General features: G+C 51.2%; 1 protein-coding gene and 1 long non-coding RNA gene across 11 annotated transcripts; one reads left to right on the top strand and one right to left on the bottom strand.

Moving 5' to 3' along the window:
* Nucleotides 1-903: 903 nt before the first annotated feature.
* Nucleotides 904-27036, top strand: CATSPERG (cation channel sperm associated auxiliary subunit gamma). 10 transcript variants are annotated; one of them, XM_072967142.1, is made up of 28 exons: nucleotides 904-1840; nucleotides 1928-1981; nucleotides 5365-5509; nucleotides 5844-5970; nucleotides 6149-6221; nucleotides 7183-7338; nucleotides 12178-12304; nucleotides 13564-13701; nucleotides 14713-14772; nucleotides 14979-15098; nucleotides 15666-15716; nucleotides 15819-15948; nucleotides 16456-16570; nucleotides 17564-17722; nucleotides 17807-17919; nucleotides 18669-18882; nucleotides 19245-19307; nucleotides 19406-19604; nucleotides 19694-19812; nucleotides 19941-20021; nucleotides 20112-20168; nucleotides 24093-24249; nucleotides 24455-24518; nucleotides 24652-24747; nucleotides 25037-25123; nucleotides 26171-26263; nucleotides 26349-26448; nucleotides 26533-27036. In XM_072967142.1, exons 1-28 carry the CDS (start codon nucleotides 1595-1597, stop codon nucleotides 26794-26796), a joined length of 3408 nt encoding a protein of 1135 aa, XP_072823243.1. In that variant the 5' UTR covers nucleotides 904-1594; the 3' UTR covers nucleotides 26797-27036. The 10 variants fall into 10 exon arrangements, 9 of the variants coding, with proteins under 9 accessions (XP_072823243.1, XP_031537600.1, XP_072823242.1 ...); XM_031681740.2 differs by having other exon boundaries at nucleotides 12136-12304; nucleotides 16459-16570; XM_072967141.1 differs by having other exon boundaries at nucleotides 12136-12304; nucleotides 19694-19800.
* LOC140698426 (uncharacterized) lies at nucleotides 9222-11544 on the bottom strand. The gene is made up of 2 exons (XR_012076211.1): nucleotides 11072-11544; nucleotides 9222-10302 (listed from the first exon to the last, which is right to left on the bottom strand). It is a non-coding gene; the product is annotated as an uncharacterized lncRNA (long non-coding RNA).
* Nucleotides 27037-27755: the final 719 nt, after the last annotated feature.

Below are 27755 nucleotides of genomic sequence, written 5' to 3'. Positions count from 1 at the left end.
GTCCCCGCGCAACTGGGTGTTGAGCACCGCCTTCTCTCTGCCCGCCAAGCCCTAGGCGCCAGTTGGGATGCGCGTTACCATGAACACAGGAGCGCGAGGCTAGCGGGCATGGAGAAAGGCGGAAGTCAGTTGTGGAAGTGCGAGCGACCATTTTGAGACCAGGCAAGAGGGGCGGGACTGGAGCGGCCAAGTGACGGTTGACCGGTTTTAACTTAGTGACTGGTATCGCGGGGCGGGGAGAAGAGGGGGGTGCCTGGGACCATCCCTGGGAGGGATGCGGGGGCGGGGGCGGGGTTAAGAAGGGGAGGGAAGGGAAGGGGGGAGGCGAGGAGGGGAGAGGCTGGGAAAAAGGAGGAGAGTCAAGGTACTGGGTACATACAGGACGGGTGGAGCGGAGAAAGGGAGGGGCTCAGAGGAGAAGCGGGTCGATGAATAGCGGCGGGGCTAGAAGAGACGTAGCGTAGAGCCGGGAGCTGTCCAGGGCATGGAAACAAGTGGTGAGAAGGGGTGGGGAGAGAAGGTGTCGCAGTTCGGGGGGAAGGTGACAATCGAGAAAGTGAAGACGGACAAGGTAGCGCCGGCATGGGACGAGGATAAAGTGCAGGGAGAGGAGAGGGTGCGGAACGAGGGGAAGATCAATGGCGAGGAGAGATCCAGCGGCAAAGATAGGGTCTCTAAAGAGAAGGGGCGGGGCCACAGGAGGAGGCGGGGCGAGCAGCAGGCTTGGGAAGAAACGCTCCTCCAGTATAAGGGAGAAGGGAGGGTCGGTAATGGGCGGGACAAAGAGCAGGAGAGTGAGAAGCTAGCTCCAGGCGAGAAACAGGGGCGGGGACAGGGGAAGGGGCGGGGCGTGGGGAAGTTCTGGGAAACGGATAGGGAGAGGGGCGGAGCCAGGCTCAAGACCTGGTACCTGGGTAGGGCCAGAGGACGGAGAAAGAGGTCCTTCGAAGAGAAGCTGGGGGGCGGGGCCAGAAGTGGGGGTGGAGCCAGGTGCAGTTACGCGATCCCAAGGAGTAGCAGGACTGGGAAAAATAGGTGGGGAGCAGGTAGATTAAGAAACAGAACCCGAGACCGGGTGAAGAAGAGTAGGGGCGGGATGCAGAGCAGGGGCAGAGCAAAGAAGAAAGGTGGGACAAGGTTAAGGGGCGAGGCGAGGAGACAAGGGGGAACCAGGAGCTGGGGCGTGACCAGGAGTAACAGTAGGGGCGAGACCTGGAGTAGTAGCAGAGGTGGGATCCGGAATTGGAGTGGATGCAGGATCGGGGGCAGGGCCGAGGTTTGGAGCAGAGGTGGAGCCAGGAGCAAAAGCAGGAGTGGAGCCAGAAGCAAGAGCTGGAATCGAGCCAGGAGCAAGAGCAGGGGTGGAGCCAGGTGCAAGAGCAGGAGCGGAGCCAGGAGCAAGAGATGTTGTGGAGCAAGGAGCAAGAACAGGGGTGGGGCCAGAAGCCTGTGCAGAGGCGGGGCCAGGAGCAGGGACCAGGCGAAGCGCAGCAGCGAGGTGGGATCTCAGACAGTGCCTACCAAGAGCAGTCTTGCAAGCTAGTGTTGACCTCCGCATTCTCCATGTTGAAGCCACTTTGCTCGCTGCCCCGAGATGTCCCCTGCGTGGCCGAGACTCCGAGTTCTGCGAGAGTTGAGGGCACTGCTGGTGGTGCTGTTAGCACCATGGAGGTTGTGGGCGATAAAGGATACACAGGACTGCACCTGGCAGGTTGCCCTGAACAAGTTTGACGCAATAGGCGAGAACCACACGAGCGATCGTTTCTTCTATCAAGAGCCCCTGGACACAGTGGATGAAGTGTTCAGCCTGCTGGTGGATGCACCCATCGACCCGGACAAGGTGAGGGGACTGGGGTCAGGCGAACGGGAGAGGTCCTGGATCTGCACCCCACTGGGCTCTGAACGTTTGCCCAATTTCTCCTTGCAGACATACCTGGGCTTTCCTTACTACCTGAAGATCAATTACTCCTGCAAAAGAGAGGTGAGTGGGTGCAGCCGGGGGTGGGCTCATTCTATGTGGGCCTCAGTTTCCCCAACACTAACATTCAAATAGCAGTGGTACTACCAGACCCCAGGGAACTTAAAGATTCATTAGTGGAAGGACATTTAGGTTATCCACTTTTGGGGGTGGGGGGCTGTTATGAATCATTTTGCTATGAACATGTGTGTACAAGTTTTTGTGTAAACATATGCTTTCGGTTCTCTTCAGTATCTACCTAGGGAGTGGAATTGCTGGGTCATACGTTAACTCTTTCACTTCTGAGGAACTGCCTGTTTTCCAAATCAGCTGTGCATCATTTTACATTCCCATCAACAATGTATGAGGGTTCCAGGTTCTAAGGGTGGTTTTTATTTACTAATTTTTTGTTGTTGTTGTTTTGGGGGTTTTATGGGGGAGAGGTAATTTTATTTATTTATTCATTTATTTTTAGTGGAGGTACCAGGGAACTGAACCCGGGACTTCATGCATGCTAAGCATGTGCTTCACTACATGAGCTATACCCTCCCCCTCTTTAAATGTGGTTTTGATTTGCATTTGCCTCATAACTAATGATGATGAACATCTTTTCATATGTACCTTGGCCATTTATCTACATTCTTTGGAGAAATGTCTATCTGGAGTCTCTGCCCATTTAAAAATTAGATTATTTGTCTTTTTATTGTTGCATTGTAAAATTTCTCAATATATATGGGAGGCTAGTTTCTTATCAGATATATAAATTGTAAATTTTTTCATGTTCCATGTCTTTTTACTTTCTTGATGGTGTCCTTTAAAACACAAAAGTTTTATGTTTATTGAGATATAATTCACATATCATAAAATAGTACAAAAATTTTAAATTTTGATGAAGTCCAATTGATCAATTTTTTTCATTTGTTGCTTGTGCCTTTGGTGTTGTCTAAGAAGGCTTTACATAACCAGAGGCCATGAAGATCTACTCTCATGTTTTCTTCTATAAGGTTTTTGTTTGTTTGTTTTAGCTCCTACATTTAGATCTTTGATCCATTTTGAGTTAGTTTTTGTATATGGTGTAAGGAAGGGGTCTAACTTTTATGTGTGAATATCCAGTTATCCCAGTACCATTTGTTGAAAGGATTATTCTTTCCTCATTGAATTGTCTTGGCACCCTTGTCAAAAATCAATGGACCATAAAGGTAAGAGTTTATTTCTGGGTATAATTCCAGTCCATTTCTCTATATATCTGTCTATATGGCAGTACCACACAGTCTTGATCACTGTAGCTTTGTAGTATGTTTTCAAGTTGGGAAGTTTGAATCCTCCAACTATGTTCTTTTTCAAGATTTTTTTAATCTCATGTCAGCCTTCTGAGGACAGTAGAATCTGCCATAGACTAACATTTACTTGGAGGAAGTACAGCATGATAGTTAATCCTTTCGGCTCTGGAGCCAGGCTGCCTGGGTTCAAATCCCAGCTCTGCTACATAATAGCTGTGTGATCTCAAGCTAGTTACTTAACTTCTCTGTACCAAAGTTTCCTCATCCTTAACACAGGTACAATAATGATCATACCTGCTTTCATAAAAGAATTAAGGGGGTTGAGGGGGTTTAGTACAGTGGTAGAGCACATGCCCGGCATGCACGAGGGCCTGGGTTCAATCCCCAGTGTCTCCACTAAAGGGAAAAAAATACATAAAATGATTAAATACATGTGATGCACTTACCACAGTGCCTGGTTCATAGACAGGGCTCACTGAATGCTGGCAACAAGTTTTTAGAGTGTGATCCTGGGCAGAGAGTTTACTCCATGAGCCTTCTCTCCTTCTCTGTAAAAGCATGTTAATAATGATACCTTTATCTCTTCATGCCACACCTACTCCGAGTCAGATCCTCTTTTCTTCTTTTTTACAACGGGGTCGGGGGGGTGAGGGAGTGGGGGACACAGTGAAAAACAACATGGCCAGGTTTTTCTTCTGGATTCAGCCCACCAGCGAAGCAGACAATCAGCAAGTAAACAGGTTAAATAATTTATTAGAGGAATCAGAGCAAAGAAGAAAGTAAAAGGAGGTGATGTTTTCGAAAGGAGGGTGTTAGCTGGGGTGGCTGGGGGGTGTCTCTGAAAAGGCTGGAGCAGAGCCTTGAATGATGAAAGGGGAGGCCCATGAGGAGAACCAGGGGAAGCATTAGGGTCAGTGCATCAGCCCTGAAGTAGGACCAAAGCTGGAGTGTGTTTGAGGATCAGCTAAGAGTCCCGTGTGGCGGGAGCAGAGTGACAAGGGGGACAGTGGGAGGGGATAGTGAGGACTTGGCCTACACCCTGAGTGAGGTGGAGCCATGAAAAGGTTCTGAGCAGAGGAGGGAGGCAAACTCAGGTGTCCGCAGGCTCCCTCCTGCTGTGGGGGTGGGGTGGGACAGGGAGCAAAGAGATGGGGTGGGGGGGCAGATGATGGTCTGGGCAGAAATTAAGGATGGATGGGGCCAGGATAGTCATAGCCACTGTTGCCCTGACAGGGAGGAGGTCCCCCCACCCCACAGCACCTACTGCCCTGTGATGGGAAACCCGGAGGCTGGGCTGGGGCAGGTGAGGTTGGCAAGATTGAAAGGGCCCTGGCTGAGGCATTCCTCAGGGTGAAGGTCTGTGTAGAGGGGGTCAGACCTGTGAAATCTCCTGTCCGGGTCCCACACCTCGCCCACCACGCAGCTGCTGCAGTGCCTGGAGTACAGCTCTCTCCTGAGGATGCCTCCAAGCCTTTGCTTATGCTGATTCATACCCTGGAACACCCTTCTTCCTCCTTCTATCTCCACTCTAAGCCCTCCTTGCCCTTCTCAGCCCAGCCAGGATCCTGGTATCTCTGCGAGGTTGTCCCTGGCTGCCCCATCACCCTTTACCCCAGTTCCTTCCTGTCTAACTGCCCCACCCTACCCTCATCCCCAGGCCCCAACCCCAAACCTGGCTATTTTCTGACTGGTGGTGGTGGCAGAGAGTCTAATTTCTGCAGGAAGGGCGGAAGCTTCTCAAGACTGGGGCTTGGAATCCCTGAAGTGAGGGAAGAGGCTGCTAGCAGTTTGGGGTGTCAGGCACTCCCACCTTTACCTTTATGCTTAGCCCGTGTGGTCCTTCCCTACGCACTCCCTACATCCACATTCTGTCTGAATACTTTGCTATGGACTCTCCTCCTCCAGGAAGACCTCCTGACTCTCTCCACAGCCTGTAGTGCTTTTGCCCCTCTCCTAGTCTGGCCAATCCACCAGCCCCAAATCTGGATCATGTTCTCTGACCTTCCCATGGTGAAGGGTCAGTTCTCCTGACCCAGCCCAGGAAGACAGGCTAGTAAAGGTGGGGTCACAGCAGGGGGATACACAGGCTATCTTACAGACATGCCTGTGGGGCCATCTTACCCTCAGTTCTCCGAGGCCCTGGTTCGCAAGGGCCACCTGACGGGGCTGAAGCCCATGGTGCTGGTCAGCTTCCAGTCCCCAGTCAACTTCTATCACTGGAAGATAGAGCAGCTACAGATCCAGATGGAGGCAGCCCCCTTCCGCAGCAAAGGTGGGCCTGGGGCGGAGGGGTGCCCCTGAAGGGATCACAACCTGGCAGGGGTGTGGGGACATTGCTGGGGCTTTGAGGGGAAGCTGGGGTCATCAGAGGGATTCATGACCTGGTGGGGGGACGTGAGAGTTTTGGGGGCCTCATGGTGGTCTGTAGCCTGGAGAGGGGCCCAGGGAGGCCTCAGCAGCTTCGTAGCCTAGATGAGGCCACACAGAGGCCCCTTGGCTGGGACGGGCCTGGGGCATGGGGAGTTGCAGGGAGTTCCGGTGGTCTCTGGCCTGTGGGGAGCTGCTGGAAGGCCCCAGCAGCCTCAGTGCCCACTGCCTGCCTGCAGAGTTGTGTAACGCCGAGGAGGTGTGTGTCATGAGCTGGTATACGCCCATGCCCATCAAGAACGGCAGCGTGGTCATGCGCGTGGACGTCAGCAGCAATGGCCTGGGGCCCTTCATTCCCAATAAAAGGTGCCCTTTCCCAAGCCCAGAGCAGTGGGGTAGACTCTGGGAGGGACTTCCTAATCCCCAGGTCCCCAAAGAAGACAGGAGGAGCCCAAAAGGTGGGAACAGGGCGGGGGGGGGGGTGGCTGTGTGCTAGGGCCGGAGTGGGAACCCTCATAGGTGCCTGCCCCACACCTACCGCCAGTTTTTGGGTGAACATCAACGGCTTCCTGGAGAGACAGCAAGACAACACACTGCGTTTCACTGTGGGAAATGAGGTAAGCCGGCCCGGTTGTGGGGAAGGGTAGAAGGTGTGGTTAGAGAGAGTAGGCTGGGGCCCTGATTACATCCCAAACAAGTGGCAGATTCAATTTACAGAGTGCTAATTGTGTGCCAGGCCCTGGGGGGATGTGCTCTGCTAAATGCACAATCACCTGAGGTCTTCACAGAGACCCATGAGGGAAGGTTCTGTCACATACCCATTTTAAAGAGGAGAAAACTGAGGCCCCAAAGGGATAGAGCCTTTTGCCCACAGTTTCTCATCATGAACACATGAAATGAGACTTGAAACTGTATCTGCTTGACTCCCACACCCATAGTCTTAATCACAGTGCATGCGTGCATTCATTCATTCATTCATTCAGCAGGCACTTCCTCTGAGCACACAGTGTGGCACCATGCGAACATAACAGTGAACACACAGCCCCAAATCTCTGCCCTCTTAGAGCTGACATTCTAGGGGGAGAGACAGACAAGAAACCAGTAAACATAAAAAGTAAATTCCATGGCAGGTTAAAAGATGGTAAGTGCTCTGGAGCGAATTCAGACGGTGAGGGGAATTGGGTCCGTGCAGGAGGGGATGGCAGTGTTTAATGGAATGGTCAAGAGAGGCATAATTGAGAAGGTTGACATTCAAGTCAAGCCTTTGAGGAGGAGAGGAAGGAATCATGTGATTACTTGGGAAGAGCATTTCATACAGAGGGAACAGCCAATGCAAAGGTTCTGAGGTGGGAGCCATGCATGGTATGTCTTAGAGGCAGTGAGGAGGCTGATGTGGCTGGGAGAGAGCGGATGAGGGGGAGAGTGTTGGGGGGTGAGATCAAAGAGGTGATGGGGCAAATTACATGGGGTCTCAGGGTCTTGTGGGTCAGGGTAAATTCTTTAGCCTTGACCCTAGGTGAGACGGAGCCGTGGGAGGGTAGGGGGTTGTTAAGCAGCCCTCCTGCCCCTGCCCTACAGCTCTTCAATCTGATACCCCGGTACTTTGTGAATGCCCCATCACGGCCCCTGTGGTACACTGTGGACCAGGCACCTGTGCTCATCCTGGGCGGCATCCCTGAGGAGAAGTCCATCCTGCTGACCGACACAAACTTCAAGGACTTCTTCCTTGTAGAGGTGAGTGGTGCAGGGCAGATGGTGTGTGGGGGGCCTTTTGAAGGGGGCGAGGCCTCAGCTTCCAAAACGGGGTGGGGCCTGGGGCCACGGAAGGGGTCCTCGAAGGCATATCAGCCCCCATAAAAGGCAGATAGCATGAAGGAAAGACATAAGACTGCAGCCAGACAGCCTGGGTTCAAATCCTACCACCTCCTGGCTGTGTGATGTTGGGCAAGTCACTCCACCTACCGGGGCCTCAGAGTCCCCATCAGTAAAATGGGAACAGTAGTTATAGTTACCTGACAGGATTATTGTGAGGATGATCTAAATTAATATCAGCTGGACACAGAATGAGTACTATGTGAATCAAAGCTATTATCATTTATAGGTCCACCATTTGTAATTCTGAAATCCAAAGAGCATTTTCATAAGTTGAAGGGTAAAATGCATTTGTTGAGAAACCCTGACCTGAGCTAACAAAGTCTGCTTGTTTTGGTCTCTGTGCATCCCATTTAGTGTTACTATTCAGATGCTGTCCTACAGAAGTATTAAGGGGTTTGATTATGGGGTGCTGCCCCAGGCCCCGCAGAGGGTTTGAATGGTATATATGGTGCCATATTTCCTTCTAAACTCCGGAAAATTCTGAGTTGCGATATACATCTGGCTCCCAGGGTTTCAAATTCATCATTGTGAGCCTGTATTATTCCCAGAATGCGGGATGGGGTGTCTGAAGCAAGGTTCTTTTGGTGTGAATGACAAAACTGTTTGGATTCTTTGCAGCTGTAGGCAGAACTCCAACCCAGTTTGGTTTAAGCAGAGAAATGCATTGAATAGGTGCACCTAACGGCAAAGCCTGAGCCCAGATCAGCCTGCAGGCCTGCCTTGACCCAGGGTTCACATGAGGACTCCAGCTTTCAGCTCCACTTCTGGATTAGCCCTGTCCTCAATGTGGCTCATATCATCCCAACTCCAAGGCAGAGAAAGAGAGCATCTGTTTCCCAAATAGCTTTTTAAAAATCCTGAAATTTATTTGGGCCTGTTTGGCCACTCTTGGGTAGTGTGTTTCAAAATAATGGAATGTGCCGGCTAGCTTAGCCCAGGGCACGCGCTCTATTCTAATGAGGGGGACAGCCAAGACAAGAGGCAGAGAAAGGATGGTTCCCCCAAATGAAAGTAGGTAGCTTTGCCACAAGTTGAGGGGAGAAAATGCTGGTTGTTAACTGTGTCCAAGGTAACAACCGTGCACCACAGCAACCCCAGAAGTTGCCCTCAGCCTCCTCCCATCAAGGTTGAAAGCTCCACCGATGATTTCTGATGACCTCATGTGGATTAATGTTCTCTCAGTTCCCTCTGGCTCTGAATACCTGCATCTCCATTTACAGACCACCTCCCTGTCCTGGGTCAGCCCTCTCCGTTCTGGCCCAAGTCTTTCCAGACATGATTCAGTTTTCATGCTCCTGACCCAAACACACCCACAGGGAATATGTGATCGATGTGGATTCTGCTGAAGAGCTTTCGAGGGCAGAGAAGGGGGCTTATGTCAGGGGAGTGAGAAGTTCAATTTCAATTTCAGGCGTCCTTGTTCTTTTTCTTTTTTAATTGATCAAGGATAAAAATCATAAAATTCATAAAATTCACCATTTGTTAAAGGTTTTTTTGGGGGGGTTTTGGGGGGGTAATTAAGTTTGTTTATTTATTTATTATGGAGGCACTGGGGATCGAACCCAGGCTTTGGAAGTTGACTTGTTCCTCTGATAATTGTGCATGCTAGGCATGTGCTCTGCCACTAGAGCTATACCCTCCCCCCTAAAATTAACCACTTTAAAATGAACAATTGAGCGCCATTGAGTACACTGATATTGTGCAACCACCACAGTATCTATTTCCAAAAAATTTCCATCACCCCAAAATCGAAGCCCATTTATTTTTATTCTTTAATTAGGGATTTTTCCCATATTGCTGTCTCCTCTTTTCCCTTCTCCTGTTTCACTTCACCACTCCCTTCCAGACTGCCCCTAGGATTCCAGCTCTCCTCCTCGGCCGGGTGTTGGTCAGGTTTAGATGCTGTAACAAAGAGACCCCTGAGAGAGAAAAGCTTAAATAGATGCTATTACTCATTCCTGGAACAGTCCAGAAGCAAGAAACCCAAGTTCCTTCTATTTTCCTGCTTCACCATCTCCTAGACCCCACATGTTGATTTCATCAGCATGATCGGAGCTGGGCCACGCCCATGTCCATATTCCAGCCAATGGGAAGGGGAAAGAGCAGAAATGGACGGCAGGCTGTTTTCTCTTAAGCAAGTTTCACTCCTACTCACATCCTGTTACTGAGAAATTAGTCACATGGCTATATCCAACTGCCAGGGAGTCTGGAAAATATAATTTCTACCTGGGTGGCACATGCCCTATTAAAACTCAGTTACCAAAGAACATGGAGGGAATGGATTTGGGTGCTCAACTAGCTACCTGCCAAAAGTGAAGGAAGAAATTTGTTGGTTCATATAACCAAAAAATTTAGGACTTCAGATCCAGCTTGACCCAGGATTTCAAACAATGTCACCAGGACTGAGTTTCTCTCTTTCTATCTCTTGGACCTGGTTCTTCTGTATTGAGTTTATGCTCAAACAGCTCTGTACTTGAAACTGCATAGGCTGCATCTTCTCAGGCCCACATCCAGTGGGAAAGATCTTTCCTGTTATCCTTCAGCCCCCAAATCACAAGATTCCTTCCACTTGATGCAGTTCACCAATTGCCCACCTTGATTCGATCATTGGAGCCAGAGAAACCCAACAGGCTGCTTATTGAGTTAGATGATCCCGAAGTCTTAAACTTTGCTCAAAGAAGAAATCCAGCTGACTCACAGCTTTCTTTTTCTCATGTATGTGGGAGAAGAGGGGAGGTGTGATGATCCTCTCATAGCTTAGCAGAGAAAATTTCCAAGTATCTCTTCCAGAAAACAGGCATCACTTTAAATATTATCAGGGCACTACATTGAGTATGACAATGAATCAAAATGACAGATTTAGAGGGCACAGGTTAGTTTTACCAGGCATAGCAACAATGTCTGTAGTTTGAATGGATTATGAGTTTTTTTTAGAAATTACACTTTCAAGGACACTCTTCTGATGCTGAGTAGGGCAGAGATGTGAGAATATTCATGTTCTCCTTAATAAAATTTCCCTTAGCTGCAGAGCCTTGAGTTTTGCTTTGATATATACCTTTTTATTGGAAAAGTCAGTGGAAAATTCCACTTCTTAGTGGAAAATTTCAATCAAACACACACAAAAAAGAGAATAATATAATGAATCCAACTTCAATAGTTAATATTTTGCTTTTTTTTTTCGGTCCCACTATTTTTTTGTTTCTGGAATTTTTGAGAGAAAATTCCAGCCATCACACCATTTCACCTATAAATTCTGGGAATACTTGAGGGAAGTATCTCTTACACATGAGGACTTTTTTTTTTTTCTTTTTTGGGTGGGGGGAGAGGAAGTAATTAGGTTTGTTAGTTTGTTTATTAATGGAGGTACTGGGAATTGAACCCAGGACCTTGTGCATGCTATACCCTCCCCCCACATGAGGACTTTTAAGAAGTAAAGCCACAATGCCATTAGAATGCCCAGCAAAATTAGCAATTAACCCCTTAATATCATCGAACCTGATTATAGTCATTTCCCCCCAATTATGTAAAAATGTTTGTTTGAATCAGGCAATACACTGCATTAGATTGTTAAGTCTCTTAATACTCTGCTCACCTCTAAGTCTGCTCTCCTCCAACCCCCAACCATCAATCACCAACCACCTTTTTTTCAGGTAATTTAAGAAATCAGGCCATCTGTCATATAGAATTTGGCTGTTTGCTTCTTCATGGAGTTGATTAACTTGTTCCTCTGACCCTGTGTATTACTCTGCTCTGGCTGCCATAATAAGACTGCCAGAGATGGGGGTGGGGTGGGGGGTTAAACAACAGACATGTATCTTCTCACAGTTCTGGAGGCTGCCAGTCTGAGATCAAGGTGTCAGCAGGGTTGGCTTCTGGTGAGGCCTCTTTCCTCGGATTGCAGAAAATGCCTTCTCCCTGTATCTTCACCTGGCCTTTTCTCTGTGTGCCTGAGTGTAGAGAGAGAGTTCTCTGCTGTCTCTTCCTCTTCTTATAAAGTCACCAGTCCAGTGGGATTAGAGCCCCGCCCTTATGACTTCATCAGACCTTGATTATCTATCTCCTTAAAGGCCCAGATACAGTCTCATTGGGGGCCAGGGCTTCAGCATATGAATTGGGAGGAGGTCAGGGGGATAGTTCAAGTGGTAAAGCACATGCTTAACATGCACAAGGTCCTGGGTTCAATCCCCAGTACCGCCATTAAAATAAATAAGTAAAACACCTAATTACCTTCCCCCCCTCAAAAAAGGAACATCTGTATAAATTGGGAGGGGGACACTGTCAGTGACATGGCCAGTGTTAGTGGTTGGTCAGTGAGTTCAGATAGTGTCAGCCTGAATCAGCCGATTGTGTTCACAGTAGAATGGGACCCGCCAAGCCCTACTGTGTCCGCTGTGTGCTGCCCAGCTCTAGGGAGCACAGGAGGCCCCAGCCGGCTCTGGCCTGCATCGCCTGCTTCTGGGGGTTGGGGGTGCTGGGGAAGTTGGTCCCCAAGATGCTGCTGCAGGGTGAGCAGGGAGGGCACCCTGGGGGCAGCGCATGTATACATCCTGGGCAGTTGTCAGAGTAGTTGCTCCCCCTACTCCTCCCCATCTCGAGGCAGGATGTGGGGGCTAAGAGCAAGGCCGCCTGCTCACCCCTGGCTCTACTCCCCTGCAGCTGAGCATTAACAGTTGCTGGGTAGGCTCCTTCTGCCCCCAGGCCAGCTTCACCGCCACCATCTACGATGCCATCGCCACCGAGAGCACCCTCTTCATTCGGCAGAACCAGCTCGTTTACTATTTTACGGGCACCTATATCACACTCCACGAGAGCAACCATGGCAGCGGTGAGGGAGCTGTGGCTGGGTCACATACCTGGGTGTCCCTGGCGTCTTAGGCAAGGGGACCTGCCCATTGGAGCCCAGGGGAGGGAACCTCAGTGAATCCATCCCCTGGAGGCACCTGGGACTGGAATTGCCTTTGGGGTGGGTGGAGTTGGAGGGACTTCCCAGGCTCCTGAAGTGTCGCTGCCCACATTGTATGGCCTTTTCCTGCCCTCTGGGTGCTGGCGTGAGGCTTTCATCCAGCCTCTCCCAGGAGCTGTGAGCCAACTAAGGGCCACAGAGAGTGGTGTGAGAGTGAAGGGAGGGAGCAGAGAGACAAACATATATGCACGAACACGAGCGTTTGCACACACACACACACACACACACGTACACACAAAGTCAGAAAGACAGAGAAAGACATGGGAAGAAAGATGTACACCAAGAGAGAAATTTCAGGGTCTGGAGAGAGGCACAGAGTCAGAAAGACAGACAGAAACAGAGGTCGGCTGTTGGAGGGGCAAAACCATGAACAGGATTAATCAGAGAGGAAAAAGAGCTTTTGATTCAGCCTCATCTTTTACCAAAGCCCTAGTTCTTCTCACCACCCCACCCCACCCCCACCCCCACCCCATGTAAATGAGCGATGACAACTTATTGGGTCACCAAAACTTTTACTGTAACCTATATTAGTTAATGGATGTTCCCAACAACTTCATTTTCCTCTCTTTCTCTCTTAGGGCCCTTTGATGGTGGGAAGAACTTCACTTGTTAAATTAGATTTAAGTCAAAGAATGGGCTGTTTAATCAGCTTAGCTGAAAAACTCAGGAGCATGTGGGTTTCAGGCACAGTTGGATCTAGGGGCTCACTGTAGCTGTTAGACAGGCCCCATCCTTGTGATGGCTATGGTGATTCCCTGCCCCAACTAGCAACTGCAGACTTTTATACCCTCAGGGACCCCAGGAAAGACCATCTCTTTGTTAGTGGTTGAAAACTGAGACTATCTCTGATTTGCCCAGCTTGATCACATGCCCAGCTCAGAACCAATCGCTCTGGCCAAGGGAATGCAAGGGTGGGGTCAGCCCAGTCTGAACTTCATGGACAGAGTGTGAGCAAGGGGGATTTTCTCAAAAGCAGCTGGGGCCCTGCACCAAGGGTCCCTCAGACACCACATTCAACAGTTGCTCCAGTGGGAGAGGACAGATAACAGGTTCATCAAGACCAGGGAAAGTGGATGGGTGGCTAGGTCCCAGGATCAAATGTCTATGCTGGCCCCCCGCAGAGAAATGGGTTCATGTCCTGGAGAACGAGTGTGTCAAGAAGTTGTGCCCCGTGCATTTCCATAGTAATGGCTCCGAGTACATCATGGCCCTCACCGCTGGCAAGCACGAAGGTTACGTCTACTTGGGGACTATCACAGGTAAGGCTGCAGTCCTCTGGCAGCCCGAGAGACCCCCTCCATACCCTCTCACCTCCAAGAATTCTGACCCCAGGCCCTCACCCCTCACCATATTCCTTCAGGAGGGATCTCAGGTTGGAGGTTGTCTCTGTGATTTGGGATGGGTTTATACATTTGTCAGCGCAGGGCTTGGAGTGTGCTCTGTATCTTCATGATGTGCTTGGTTTCAAAGGGCAGAAGCTCAATTTAAAAATCATTTAAGTATAAAAACTTTGTAGACTTCTATAAATGGAAAGACCAGGATCCAATATCAGGCATGGCTGGATCCAGAGGCTCACAGGGTATATTGCCAGGACTCTGGCTATCTCTTGGCAAGGTTGTATAGCATAGGGATTATAGCACAGCTTCTGGAGAGAGACTGCGCTAACACACCCAATTCAAGTCACCTGTGGCTTTAGACAGGTGACAATCTCTCTTTTTGGCCTTCTATCCTCATTTGCAAAATGAGGCTGATGTTACTAGTACCTGCCTCATCATGTTGACATAAAGATTAAATAAGTTAGCATATGTAAATGTCTTAGCATAGTGCTGGGGACATGGTGAGTGCTGTTCAGGGTTTCTCATTATTAGCCCTGTCATTTGGCATCCTATTCAGGTAGGTACTCCTCTCATGAGGGTTAAAGATGACCTCCAGGAACTCAGAGCTCACATCTCCCACCTGTCTTGAGTCACTTGGAGAGAGTGGGAGCAGCTTCTTCCCTATTAACTCTAGCATGAATTCAGGGTGCAACCTTGGCTCATTCTGGGTCACATGCCCAGACCTGAGCCAATTACTGTGACCAGAGGCAGATATAACTTTGATAGGCCAGATGTGAATGACTGAAAGGCCAGTTGGGTGAGACCTGTTCCCATGGAATCACAAAGACTAAGAGGGAGGCACAGGCATTCTACCACAGATAATTGGAAAGCTGATGTGTTGAGATGCTGGCCGGGCTGTGAAGGGCCTGAGAATTGACCTGTTCTGCTCTGCAGATGGCCGTGTGTCCTTCGAGTTGCTGCCCAGGCAGCAGTCTGTGTGTGATGCGATAAAAGGTACTCAGCTCCCAGATGGTTTGGGGGTGGGCAATGGGGGGTTGGAGGGTGTGGGAAAGCAAGGAAGGGTGGGAGAGCTCATGGGAATGGATGGGTAGTTTCTTGGGGAGGGGTGGAGAGTCAACCGGGATGGGCATGACAGTTACAGAGCCCACAGAGAGGGGCGGGGTCCCGGGGCTACTCTGGACCTCCTCCTTCCCAACCAGTTGTCAACTGCTCCATAACCTGGGCCGTGTTCGTTGCTGGTCACTACAATCTCCTGCTGCTGGTGGAAATTGAAGACCCCTCCACCAGGAAGTATTTCCAGGTGGTCAGCTATGACCTGGGTAATTGGGGCACCATGGGGGGCTGAGTGGGAAGGGGCAAGAGCCCATGGTGTGAACTGAGGGCCCATCCTGTGGGATCTGTGCCCAGCAGCCAGCCAGAAGGAAATGTTGTTCTGTCACTGCTGGGTAAGGGGCAGTGGTGGTGAACAGGCTGGAGAGGCTGAGAGGAAGTCAATGAGACTGAAACAGAGGGGAAAGCCAAGGGAGGGATATTGGAGAGATGAGCAGGTGCCAAATCTGGAAGGGCCTTGTGGTGCACAGTAAGGAGATCTGATTTGATTTTACCCGAAGTGAGAATAGGGCTGCCATGTACAGTTGTACAAGCTGTGCATGGTGCTCCCCAGCCAAGGAGTCAGAGGAGGCAAGTCCTCTGCCCTAACAGGACTGTATCCTCTCAGAGGCAGTGCCTTTGGACAATCCACATAAAGAAACTCTAAGAGCTAATAGGCCCAAGTGGGAAACCGTTGGAGAGTCTTTGGCGGAGTCGAGGGGCTGGGGACTTGCCCAGTTTCAGGTTTTGAAAGCTCAGGGCCTCAGGAGAGTTTGCTGCGTTTTCCCCACCTGCAGTCCGTGATTACCTGGTCATCCTCTACACCGTCCCAGAATTCATCCCTGACGGTAGGAGGGGAAGGCAGAGGGGGCCGCAAAGCTGGGTGGGGGCCAAGAGGGGCCCAGGTGACCCCATCTCACTGCTGCATCCACTCTTCCTCTGTCTGCCAGCTCAAGGCCTGGAGTTCCTGAATATCCTAGGGGCAGAGTCTTATACCAACATCTCAATGGTACCTAAGGGCATGTCCTATAACCCATATAACAACTGGCTGTTCATCTGGGGCAACTTCCTCCTGATGAGGTATGGGGGATGGGCTGACTCGGCCTCCCCAGCCCCATTAGAGTGGGGGTTCTTTCTGAAGTCACCAGGTTTTCAGAGTATGCCCAAGTCCAGAAGTTGTCAGGAACTGGGATGGGGGAAATATGGGCTGGGGTAGGCAGGGAAGGATGGGGGAAGCCGGTATTTTAAAGCTGGGAGCCCTTTCTTGAATGAAACTTGATGTAAAGACCCAATCTGTATGGGCAATGGAAGGGTATTGTCTGGGGAAATTTACCCCTCAGGAACCTAAGAGATCCAACGTCAATGCCATGGGCTGTTGGCACACTGCCAGGTTGGTTGAATGCTCCTGTTTACAGATGGGTAGGTTAGCCAGAGGGTTTGGATTGGGGGCAGAAGCTAGGGTCCCATTCTTAAAAGGCTGGTGGAGGACTGAGTAGATGGTTCCTGCATCATGTTAGGCCCAGTGGGGGGAACAGATATTCCCCAGGGGCCTTGCCTGGGTGCCCCTACCTCCTATCTCTGCCCCAGCAGCTATAACAATCAAAACTTCATCTACCTGGCGGATTTCCCCAAGGAGCTGTCCATCAAGTACCTGGTCAACTCATTCCATGGGGACGTGGCTATTGTCACAGAGACCGAGGAGGTGGGCCGCCCTGCCCTTCTTCCCACCTCCTCTCTGCCCACCCCCAAATCCTGGGGGGTCTCCCTTTTCCCCATTAGAGTAAAGGGGCCCAAGGGAGGGAAGGTCCTCAGGGACTCCGGGGGAAGGGCAACAGGAGATCCATTTATAGCTGAGACTCCTTGAGCTCAAAAAGGTCAAGTACCTCTTCCAAAGTCACTCAGCAGAGTGCAAGACTTGTGCTTAGAGCCATGATGTGATTGCCAGAGGGGTGCCTCTTTTATTCCGTCATGCAGTTGTTCAGTTCATAAATATTGAGCACTTACTGTATGCCTGACCCGGTGCTGGGGACACAGTGATGACTGAGTTAGGCCCAGGCCCTGTGCTCACCGGGTCACAGTCCAGTTGGAAAGATGGACTTGTTCCCAGACAGTGACAGTTCAGAGTAGTCAGGGTTGCAACAGGGCAAACTGCACCTATGGTAGTTCAGATCGCATCTGTGTGTGTGTGTGTGTGTGTGTGTCCGGGAGGACTTCATAGAGGAGGCCACGTGGAGGGGGGGACATGCTGGAGCCTAGAGGGGATCCTCCAGGCTGAAGCTAAGAAGAAGGTGAGGTCTAGAGCCAAATGTGTTGGGGGGATGAGAGGGTGGGCATCAGTGCAGAGATGGGAAACTGAGGCCACGGGGATAGTGAGACCCTGGAGGGTGCAGAGTGAAAAGGAAAAAAGAGGGCTCATTCGTCAGAACCCCAGCCTTTACGGGGTGTCTGTATTAGGAATGCTTATACTGCAAGTAATAGAAACTCAAGCAGACTGAAACACTGAAGAAATTTATCCAGGCGAGTGAGGGCTGGAAGCAAAGGTGGTTGAGTCTGGGAATTAGAAAGCTGGTCCCAGCTGGAGGTGAGCTCCCAAGCCTCACCCTGCAGGGAATGGGACCTTCACACTCAGCGGAGGGAGCAACGGGGTCAGAGGGCCTGTGGTCCTCACACACATACCCAGCTGTTGCACCCCCAGATCTGGTACCTCCTGGAGGGCAGCTACCGGGTGAACCAGCTCTTTCCATCCAAGGGCTGGGAGGTGTACATCAGCCTACAGGTGATGCACCAGTCCTCTCTCTACGCCCCCAATGAGACCATGGTCACCCTCTTCTACGAAGACAGAAAACTGTACCAGGTGCCAGGTGGGGGGCTATGGGGAGACATGGGGAGCCAGAGGGTGGCTGACGCCAGCTCACATGGCCCTGCCTTCCCACTGCAGCTGGTATACCTTATAGACAACCAGCAGGGCAGGCTCGTCAAGAGGCTTGTGCCTGTGGAGCAGCTTCTGATGTACCAGCAGCTCAGCAACGGCTACCACTTGAAGCCGCAAGGGTGAGAAGATACTGGACCACAGCAGTAGTCAGAGAGCCCTAGGCTCCCATTCGTGTGAAGCTCCCTTTCTGGGATGGGGATTGGGGGGGAGGACCAAGCCATCCTCAACAACTAGGCTGGGCTCAAAGGAGCGGTCTGACCCAGCCTGTGGGCAAGACGCATCAGGGAGGGCTTCAAGGAGGAAGATATGCATGAGCTGTGACCTGAAGGGTGAGGAAGAATTGTCCAGGTGACAGGATGGAGAAGGGTGTTCCAGAATGGGGGAACCACATGTGCAAAGGACCCAGGGAAGAAAGGAGATTGTGCTGTCAAGAACTGTGAGGGAGCAGTGCAGACAGAGTGCAGTGGTGGTCATAGGGAGGAACTTGGACTACGTGTTGAGGAGCCTGGGGAACTATGATGGGACTAAGGGAAGGGACTACATGGTTTTACTATGTTCAGTAGTGATCCTTCTGGTCACCTGTGAGAGGCAGCTGGGGGAGGAGGGACGTGGAAAGGTGCTTAGGAGGTTGAATACTTGGAGGGTTCCTGGTGAGTCTAGGCTGAAGTCCAGGACTCTGGTTGGAGGGACCGAGGGACGACCAGGGGAATGTGTCCAGGGCCAGGCGGGGCAGAGGCTGAGAAGGAAGGTCCAGGCTAGATTAGCCTTGGGTAGTCAGCACTGAAGTGAGAAAAAGGTCTTCGGAGGCTCCAGGTGCGCCTGGCCGGCGCGGAAAAGTCAACTGCCGTTCTCCACTCCCGCTACCTAGGGGTCACCTGACTCTCTCCTTCACCGAATTCTGCCCCTTCATGGTGTTGCGCCTGCGGGACCTACCCAACCCGCAAATCTACACGCGGCAGGAGCGCTACCGAGCACAGCCGCCGCGCGTCCTGGAGCCCTCGGGCTTCCACAACGAGATCTCCCTCGCTGCCTATCAGGGCCTCGTTTACTACCTGCTCTGGCTGCACTCCGTGTACGACAAGGTGGGCGCCTGGAGGCGGCCGGGGCTTCCGGGCCGGGGCTGGTCTGAGGCAGGACTGCAGAGGCTTAGGAGGCAAGGCCTACGTGGCTGGGAGAACCACCGCGGAGGGTGGGGGAGAGCGGAGCATCCCCGGTGCGTCTGAGGCTGAGGGGCCTGAGGGGGCTGGGGAGGGCGTCGAGCACGGCTCCGGGGAGGTGGCTTTGGGGTGTGGCCGTCGGGCAGAAAGCGGGGCTTGGGGCGGGGCCGGGGTTTGTATCTTTCGCTTTGAGTCAGCGGCTGGGACTGAGGATAGGAAGGGGTCTGGGGTGCCGCCTACCTGGACACGCACCCCGGCCCTCCTCGTGATGCTGGCGGTCCCTGCAGCCCTACGCGGACCCGGTCCACGACCCCACCTGGCGCTGGTGGAAGGACAGGAAGCAGGATCAGGTGAGTGGAGAGGGCTGCGAGTCGGGGAGGACCCAGCCTGACACCCTCACCGTCCCTTGTCTCTTGGGGCTGACTTTGGCCGGCATCCGGTCCCCCAGGATTACTACTTCTACCTGGCGAGCAACTGGAGGAGCGCGGGCAAGGTGCACATTGACATGACTAGTTACGAAAAGATCTACGACCTCAAGGCCGAGTATGAGCTGCCCGAGCGCATCTTCCTGGACAAAGGCACCAGCTACAGCTTTTCCATCTTCCTGACCGCCCAGGGGCATTTGTTCAAGTCGGAGATCCAGCACGGTCTGTGGGCGGGGCCGGGTGGAATCTGAGGGGCGGGGTTTCGTTCGGGTCTGGCTGAAGGCCCTAATCCCTCCCTCTGCTCCAAGCAGGGGTCTCCGTCCAGCCGCAGAGTCGGGCAAAGCTGGCGGTGGTGCTGGGCGACCCGGGCTGCATCGAGGTGGTGATGAAGAAGGAGGTCCTTATTAATCGCTACTTGGTACTTTTCTGGGTGAGACCAGATGGGGAAGGAGAAGTGGAGGCAGAGCTACTAGTGGACCCGTTAGAAACCCTCGGTTATTTAACTGTCTCTGGGTTCTCTCATTGGCCTGCTGACCCGTTTTCTGCCCTCAACCCCAGGTTACGCTCAGTGATAAAAGGTCTTGCTTTGACCAAGGCATTAGTGGACATCACCTTAAGAAGACCTCCATGCTCGTCAAGGTGTGGTCCAAGCCCGGCAAAGAGGGAGGCGGGATAAGGGGAAAGACTGGGACCCTGTGTTAAACCATCATCACCTGTTCCTACTCACAGGTGGTGGGCTCTGCCTGGCACTGCTTTCAGAACACGCTCCAGGGGCCCCGCATGCAAGTATTGGACTTGGGGTACTCGGCCCTGTGCTGGGAGGGAAGGGGTTGGGTCAAGTCTCAACAGGGCTGAGTCCAAGGGCCTCCCCTGGGAATCCCATGTATGACTTCCTAATTTCTTCCTTCTTGTTCATTTTCGTCATTTCCCTGCCCAGTCACTCACTCGCTCCTTCCAGCCACCCATGTTTTCAGATTGCACACAGGCTTGAATGTCCCTTCTGATACTTTTCTGCAGAGGGAACATAAAGTATCTATGACACAAGGCTTCTTCCAATCAGTACAAAGGTGGCCTGTGGACCGGCTTGGCCCCTCTTTCACACCTTGCTCGTGCATCGTTCAAGCCTTTGGGTCCTTGGTTTTCACTTGTTTACACATACAATATCTCCTTCACATAGAAGCAGACACTGAGGCTCAGAGAGGGGCAGACATCTGCTTAGAGTAACCCCGGGAGCTAATAAGTGGTAGAAGAGGCCTTGTTCTTACCCACTGCCCTGCCCACTCTCCAGCAGACAGAGCCTGGGGATCCTCCCTCCTGGCTTGGTATGACCCAGGGTAGTATAAAAAAAAATTGAGTTGTAACAGCCCCCAATTCCTTGGATTACATTAGAGAACCCAGGTCATGTGCAGGGAAGAATGACTGACCTCAGCATCCAGGAAGTGTTTCCTGCTATCCTTAGTGATACACATTATTTTTCTCTTAATCATGACACCAAACTCAGAGTTAACTCCATTTTTGACCCAGCAGATCCCTTCTGGGAATCTGATCTGCAAACACACTGTTACAGCAAAAGACTAGAGACAGCCTAAATGTTTGTTAATTAGGGGAGTGGTTATATAAATGGTGGTTCCATGCAGTGGAAAACTATTCAGCTGTTAAGAAAGAAAGAAAAAAAAAAAGGCAGAGAGAACAAAGATCTCCACATACTGATGTCGAATGATCTCCAAAGTGTATTTTATTCTTAAGAGAAAAAAGCAGGGGACAGAACAGTATAAACAAAATGTGAGCATGAATGGTTAATTGAGAACATATATCCATGCTTGCTTTTATTTGCGAGAAGAAACTCTGGGAAAATAGGCAAGAAAGTCCTCAGAGTGGTTCCCTATTCTCGGAATAGGGAAGAGGCAGGACAGCTGGAAGATGGGAGAGGAAATGAAATTTTTACTATATATATGGGTGTGTGTATATATATATGCATATATATGTCTACTCTCTCTCTCTCTCTCTCTCTCTCGTGACCATAATATCCACCTAAACTAAAGTTTAAGGTTTAAAAAGCCAATTTTTTTTAAACATGGAGGGGAGGGGCTTGAGTGGTAGAGCACATGCTTGGCATGCACGAGGTTCTGGGTTCAATCCCTAGTACCTCCATTAAAAAAAACAACAACTAATAATAAATAAATGAAGAGACCTAATGACCTCCCACCACCAAAATAAATAAATTAAATAAATAAATAAATAAATAAATAAATAAATAAATAAATAAATAACAGGGAAACAGAGGAGCTGAAGGTGAAATGCAGTCTGACTTCTCTCTATCTGCATTCTCAGGCTGGGGCCTTTTAGATTTCTTGTCCCTTTCTCTCCCCTCCCCCACATTGCCAGATCAAGAAGTATGTGTATTTGGAAGGCTTGGAGACTCTCTCTGGCTCCCCATCCTGGGAAAAATGGAAACTGGAACTAATCTGATAAACAGTGGGTTCTCAATCGGTAAATATGTTGGATGAAGGAAGGAAGAAATGAACTTCCGCATACTAGGCACTCAAGGCTTGGGGCAGCCCTCAGCAGGCCAGCTCCAGAGATAGGCCTCCAGGGGAGAATGGGGTTGGGGCTGGGATTGAGGGGACAGACCAGGAACAGATTTCACTCCCAGTGCCTGGAGCTTATGCATTCATTCCACCAATATTTATTGAGTGCCCGTCACATGCCAGCATTGGTCTTTAGGTGCTGGGATTACAGCGGTGAACAAAACACAATTCCTGTCCTTGCGAAGCTGACTTCCTAGTGGCGGGATTGAGTGGGATGGGGGACAGCAGGTAGTGTATTGGTTTCCTAGGGCTGCCATGACAAATTAGCACAAACTGGGAAATGTATTCTCTCCCAGTTGTGGAGGACAGAAGTCCAGAATCAGGACTGTTCTCCTCTGCAGTTTGAGGGAGAATCAGTTCTAGGCCTCCAGCCCAGCTTCCGGTGGTCATTGACAATCCTTGACACTCCTTGGCTTGAAGATGCATCACTCCAACTCTGCCTCCATCCTCACAGGACACTTATAAGGACACTGGTCATTGGATTAGTGCCCACCCTAGTCCAGTACGACCTCATCTTAACTTGATTACCTCTGCAAAGACCCTATTCCAAGTTAGGTCACAGGCGCAGGTACCCGGGGATTAGGACTTCAGCCTATCTTCTGGGGATGCACAATTCAACCCAGAACAGAGTCAGGCAATAATCCAGAGAAATAAAGGATATTGGATGTTAAGGGGCGGTGAGCACTAGGAGAAAAAGAAGCAGGCTAGGGATGTGGGGTATGTTATCCTTTTCCATAGGATGGTTCAGGGAAGGCCTGGCTAAGGAGGAAACATTTGAGCAAAGACTTGAAGGAGGAGAGGAAGCGAGCACATGGTTATGTGCCAGAAAGTGTGCCAGTGAGAGGTGACGGATTGCAGAGAGACTTGGAAGCAGAAGTATGGTTCACAGACTAAGGGAACAGTAAGGAGCAGGCATGACTGGATCAGGGCAGGCGAGGAGGAGCATGAAGAGAGATGAGATCACAGTGGTGATGGGCAGATCACGCCAGGCCTAGTGGGCCCCGGTGAGTGAGGTGACACCTCGGGAGCCATCCTAGCAGAGGAGCAACACAGGTGTTCACAGGGTCCCCCTGGCTGCATGTGGGGGTTAGCTCTGGAGGGAAGGGCTGGAACAGGGACACCAGGGAGGGAGCAGGTTGGGCCAGCCAGGGTGGGGCAGAGGAGCTGAGAGGTTGTCAGGGAGAATAGCTCTATTTTGAAGTCTAGAGACAACAGAGTATCTGGATGGACTGGATGTGGGAGTGAGAGAAAGAGAGGTTTCCAGGATGAGGCCAAGGCCTCAAGCCTGAACATGGAGGAAAGAGGTACCATAAACTGAGGTGGGTTGTGGATAGATTGAATCTGAGATGCTCATTAGACTTCCTTGTGACTTAGTGGCTGATAGGTGTAAAGTCTTTGGCCCAGGCCTGGGGTGGGAAGGGCTTAATCTAGGGCCACCGACCCCTCTGCACAGTCATCATCAACCCAGGCCACAGCCTCCAGATGCCCATGTCCCTTTGAGACTTGGATGAAACCCCTGAGCCCTAACCCTGATATGGGCCAAGGACTTTTCATTCCTAGGACAATGTCACGGGGGTCCCCTACCCTGACCGCCATTCTGGGCTCCGCTTCCCTCATGTATTCCATGCTTCCCTCAGGTCTCTTATTTGAGAAATCGGGCTCAACTTCCATCCCCCAAAGTCCAGCTAGGAGTCGGATGCTCTGTAGGTGTAGGTGTTGGTGGCTTTGTATATCTGATTCTGGAGGCGGCTGAAAGCAACCTGTCTCAGTTTGAATCCCAGCTCTGCCACTTACCAGCTGTGTGGCTGTGGATAATTAAATGACTTGGCTTCTCTGTGCCTCACTTTTGACATCTCTAAAATGGAGATATTAATAGTCTACCATGCAAGTCTGTTTTGAGGATTAAATGAGTATGAATACATAAGGCACTTAGAACATTCCTTAGTGCTGGTGCATCATAAGAGCTAAGTGTTTGCAGTTATTAGAATGTTGTTTTAAGGATAATAATGATGACATTGCCCTCTGATGATGGTGAACCTGGCAAGTGGTGGCAGTGTGTGTGGGAGGAGGGGTGTCCTCCCCGCCCCACCCTCCAGAGTAAGGCTTTTCTCCTCTCACTCAGGGCAGCTTGATGATACCAGTGCTTATCGGCTGCCCCCCAGGCAAGCGCCTGGCCTTCGACATCACCTACACGCTGGAGTACAGCCGCCTGCAGAACAAGCATTACTTCGACTGCGTGCAAGTGGATCCTGAGATGCCCTGCTTCTTCTTCCGCGATAGTGCGTTTCCGGTCCCCTCCTCTCATTGTTCAGTGTCTTCTGCCCCGGCCACTTTGCCTTCCCTAAACTTTCCTCCTGCCCACTCATCATCCACCCATCTTCTGCTCTTCCCCTTGGTCCTCTCATCTCCCCTTCCTCCCCTCTCCATCCTCCACTTCCAAGCTAATTTCTCCTCCTTCTGGCCTCAACCCCTCCTACCCCACAGTCTTCTACCCCTTCTTCTTGATCCAAGACTTGGTGACGGGAGATTCTGGCAGTTTTCAGGGCAGGTAAAGGCATGGCCAAGCTAGCGGCTGATGGGAGTGGGGTGGGGAGGTGGGGAGAGAGTGGGGATTGGGTGGTAGAGGTGATGCAGGATTCTGGACACCGAGGCCAGTCCATGAGCACCTGTGCTCCCGGCAGCTACGTACTGAAGGTGGTGGGCGGCGGGCCCACCATGGACACCATCAAGGAATACAGCGAGGAGGAGATCTACCGCTTCAACAGCCCTCTGGACAAGTAATCCCTGTGGGACCTGGCCCATAATCAGCCTTTCTTCCACTGCTGGCCCCTTCAGTTTCCCAGCCATAGACCTAGTCTTGACTGCAAGCCCCACCCACCTTGGTATCTCCGGCCCCGCCCACAGCCCAGGCTCCTAGGATTTCACACTTTTTGGCCCGGAGCACAACCTGAGGCCTCGCCCACCCAAGTCTCTTCCCCTCCCAGCTCCCTTGCTTCACGCTGCTGGCCTCCCCCTCCCCCCAAGCCCCACCCCCACCCCCGACTGAGGTTACTGCTTCCTGCACAGGACCCGCAGCCTCATCTGGACCACGAAGAACACGACCACCAAGGACTCGGCCTTCAACATCATGTCCCACAACAGTTTAGGCATTGAGTGAGTACCTGGCCCGACTGCTGGCCCCCTTCTCCCCTCCTTGCTTACAATCTATCGGACCTATCCATCCTTTCTGCCTCTGGGACATCTCTTGATCCTGAAGCTATGCTGTGTGTTCCTCAAATGAGGCTGAATTTACACAAGCTGGACCTTCTGTCTGCAGGGCTGGTTCCTCTTACTCTTTCTTCAGGCCTTAGTTCAGAAGCCCCTTCATTTGGGAGGACTCTTCTGACTCCTCTAGGTGGTTCTGTTGGGTCTCACATTCTCCTGTACTTTCCCCATTCCCACCCTGACCGCTCTGCCTGTGCTTCCCCTGCCCAGCTCTGACCCCTCTGGGCCGGCACTGTCTCCAGTAGGGCCTATCTCTCTTAGGGGTCCAGTCCAGAATAAACAACAGAGTATTTGTTGAGTGAGACAGTGAACAAATTAATTGATTCATTCACGGTGGGCATTTATTGACATTCAGATGGAGGTATTAATGAACGAATAAAACAATGAAGGAATGAGTTAGCATACAGGGCTTCAATAACTATTTTTGAGTCAGTGAGAGGAAGAAAATGGTGCCTTGAGCAAATGAAGGAAGTGAATGAATGAACAAAGTAACCAACCTGCACCTCGTCAGTATTCACCCTGTGTTTACTGAATACATGAATAAAGGAAAGAATAGATGAAGGAAGATGACTTTGTACCTAGTAGCTTCTTAGGCTACATTTGTGGGATGAAGGAATGAGGGCAGCAAGGGAAAAATGAGGAGTTGACACGTAATAGGTATAGAATCCATAGTCTAGATGAAGGCATAGTAATGGAGCACTCGACATCGGAGATGCGAAGACAGGAGGAAACGAGTGAGTTCACAAACAGCCTGTCTCCTGGTAGGGGTTCCGTCAGCCTTATTGGGTGCATGAGTGAAGGGGTGAATCGGGGAGGAAGGTATGAGATTGCCTGTCATTAGTGCTCACCTGGAGTTTGTGGGGTGGAGGGAGAAGTCAGGGGTTCGTACGTGGTAGGTATGATTTGTATCACAAGGTCCTGAACTCGGGCCCCCAGGTGGCTCTGTCTGGAGAACTCCCCGTGCTACGACACTGTTCCCCACAGCATCTTCGCCCCTGAATTCTACTTCAAGGTGTTGGTGAGCAATAGGTGAGCCAGACCTGTGGTCCCTGTGGGTGGGGGCTGCCTGGGGTGCCTAGCTCCTCCCTCGATCCTGAACCCCATCCCCCACCAGAGGTGTGGACAAGAGCACATACTGTGACTACCAGCTCACCTTCCTGCTGCACATCCACGGGCTCCCACTCAGCGCCAAGCGGGCCTTCTTCATCCTCATGGTGAGTGGCCGCCCAGGAGCTGCCCCGCTGGGTGGGTGGTGGCCCCCAGGCCACCCGCCCATGCCTGTTGTGTGGTGCCTGCAGGTGTCAGCCAGCCTGTTTGTCAGCCTGGTCATCCTCTACCTCATCTTCTGCCTCCTGTTGCCCTGTATGATGAAGGCCTGCAACGTCCTCCACTGGAAGATCGGTAACATCATGGCCTCAGAATCCTACACCTACAGCACCCACTCCAACACCAGAGTCTTCATCAGGACCTCTGGGACCAAATCTGGGGGTGGCTCCAGGGGTAGCTCCAGAGTCATCCCCAAGGCAGTGCAGGAGAACAAGGATGTACTCAAAAAACCTTGAAGAAGTTGTTGCTGACCTGAGTCTCTTGCCTGCCCCAACCACCACCCACCCTCATCTCTCCTTTCCTGGGCCATCTTGGAAAAGCAACCTGTCACTCATCCCAGGACCTTCTTCCTGTTTTCCTTGAATTTTCACTTCTCATTTCAGCACCAGTGGTGGGTCCTCGTCAGGACTCATGTTCAGTTAGTTTGTACCACCCAGCCACATAGGTTATTAAAATATCTAAGTCCTTCTCGGCCAGCTGGTAGACCAGTGGCTTCTCTGTGTGCCTGCCAACTCAGCCCCTCCCCAGGGTGCCCTTGACCTCCCTACCATCCAGCAGGGTCCTCTGTGACCCAGGCCTGTTGCTATGGCCTGCAGTCTGTTCTGATTGTTCAGTGCCCAGGTTTAAAACGGTTGTTAAATTTTTTGAATGTCAACACCTATCTAGTGTCTAGCCTAAGGAGGGGACTCTGGAGAGGCTGACTTTTATTTTAGTTGCAGATAGCAAAAGTGTCACTCACATGGTCCACATAGAAATGGTAATTTATGGACTTTGTTAATATAGACTTCAGGTACAGTTTGATCCAGAAGGCCACAATGTCCATAGGATTCTGGCTCCATGTTTCCCTGCTCTGCCCTTCTCTGAGGTTGGCCTCTGACCTCAGGCCAGCCCCCCTGCCCCAATCTGAGGCTGCACATCTACATGTCTGTCCTATTGTCCCAAGATAAAAGGGGCTGGAGTCCAACATTCCCAGGCAAAAGTCCTATCAGACTCTGATTGAATGGGGTTGTAAGGTCACTTTACCACTCACACTGCCAGAGGAATGGGACCTTGATTGGTTGAAGCCCTTCAGAGCTCACCCCTGGAACTGAAGGTAGTCAATCCCACCCTAATCTCTTGCTCATGTGTAGGTAAGGGCAGTTCTTGTAAGAAAATTGTATGTCAAGAAGGGGAAAAGGGGACTGAAAAGCAAAAA

Source organism: Vicugna pacos, chromosome 9 (assembly GCF_048564905.1).
Source record: "Vicugna pacos chromosome 9, VicPac4, whole genome shotgun sequence".
Taxonomy (NCBI): domain Eukaryota; kingdom Metazoa; phylum Chordata; class Mammalia; order Artiodactyla; family Camelidae; genus Vicugna; species Vicugna pacos.
The sequence above is the reverse complement of the archived record's forward strand: the minus strand, read 5'-3'. Positions and strand labels throughout refer to the sequence as shown.

Coding starts and splice junctions, on each gene's coding strand:
- CATSPERG (XM_072967140.1), top strand. CDS start 1,595: ATGTCCCCTGCGTGGCCGAGACTCCGAGTTCTGCGAGAGTTGAGGGCA. Junction 1,982..5,364: donor ATTACTCCTGCAAAAGAGAG/GTGAGTGGGTGC, acceptor TCTTACCCTCAG/TTCTCCGAGGCCCTGGTTCG. Junction 13,702..14,712: donor CTACTTGGGGACTATCACAG/GTAAGGCTGCAG, acceptor TCTGCTCTGCAG/ATGGCCGTGTGTCCTTCGAG.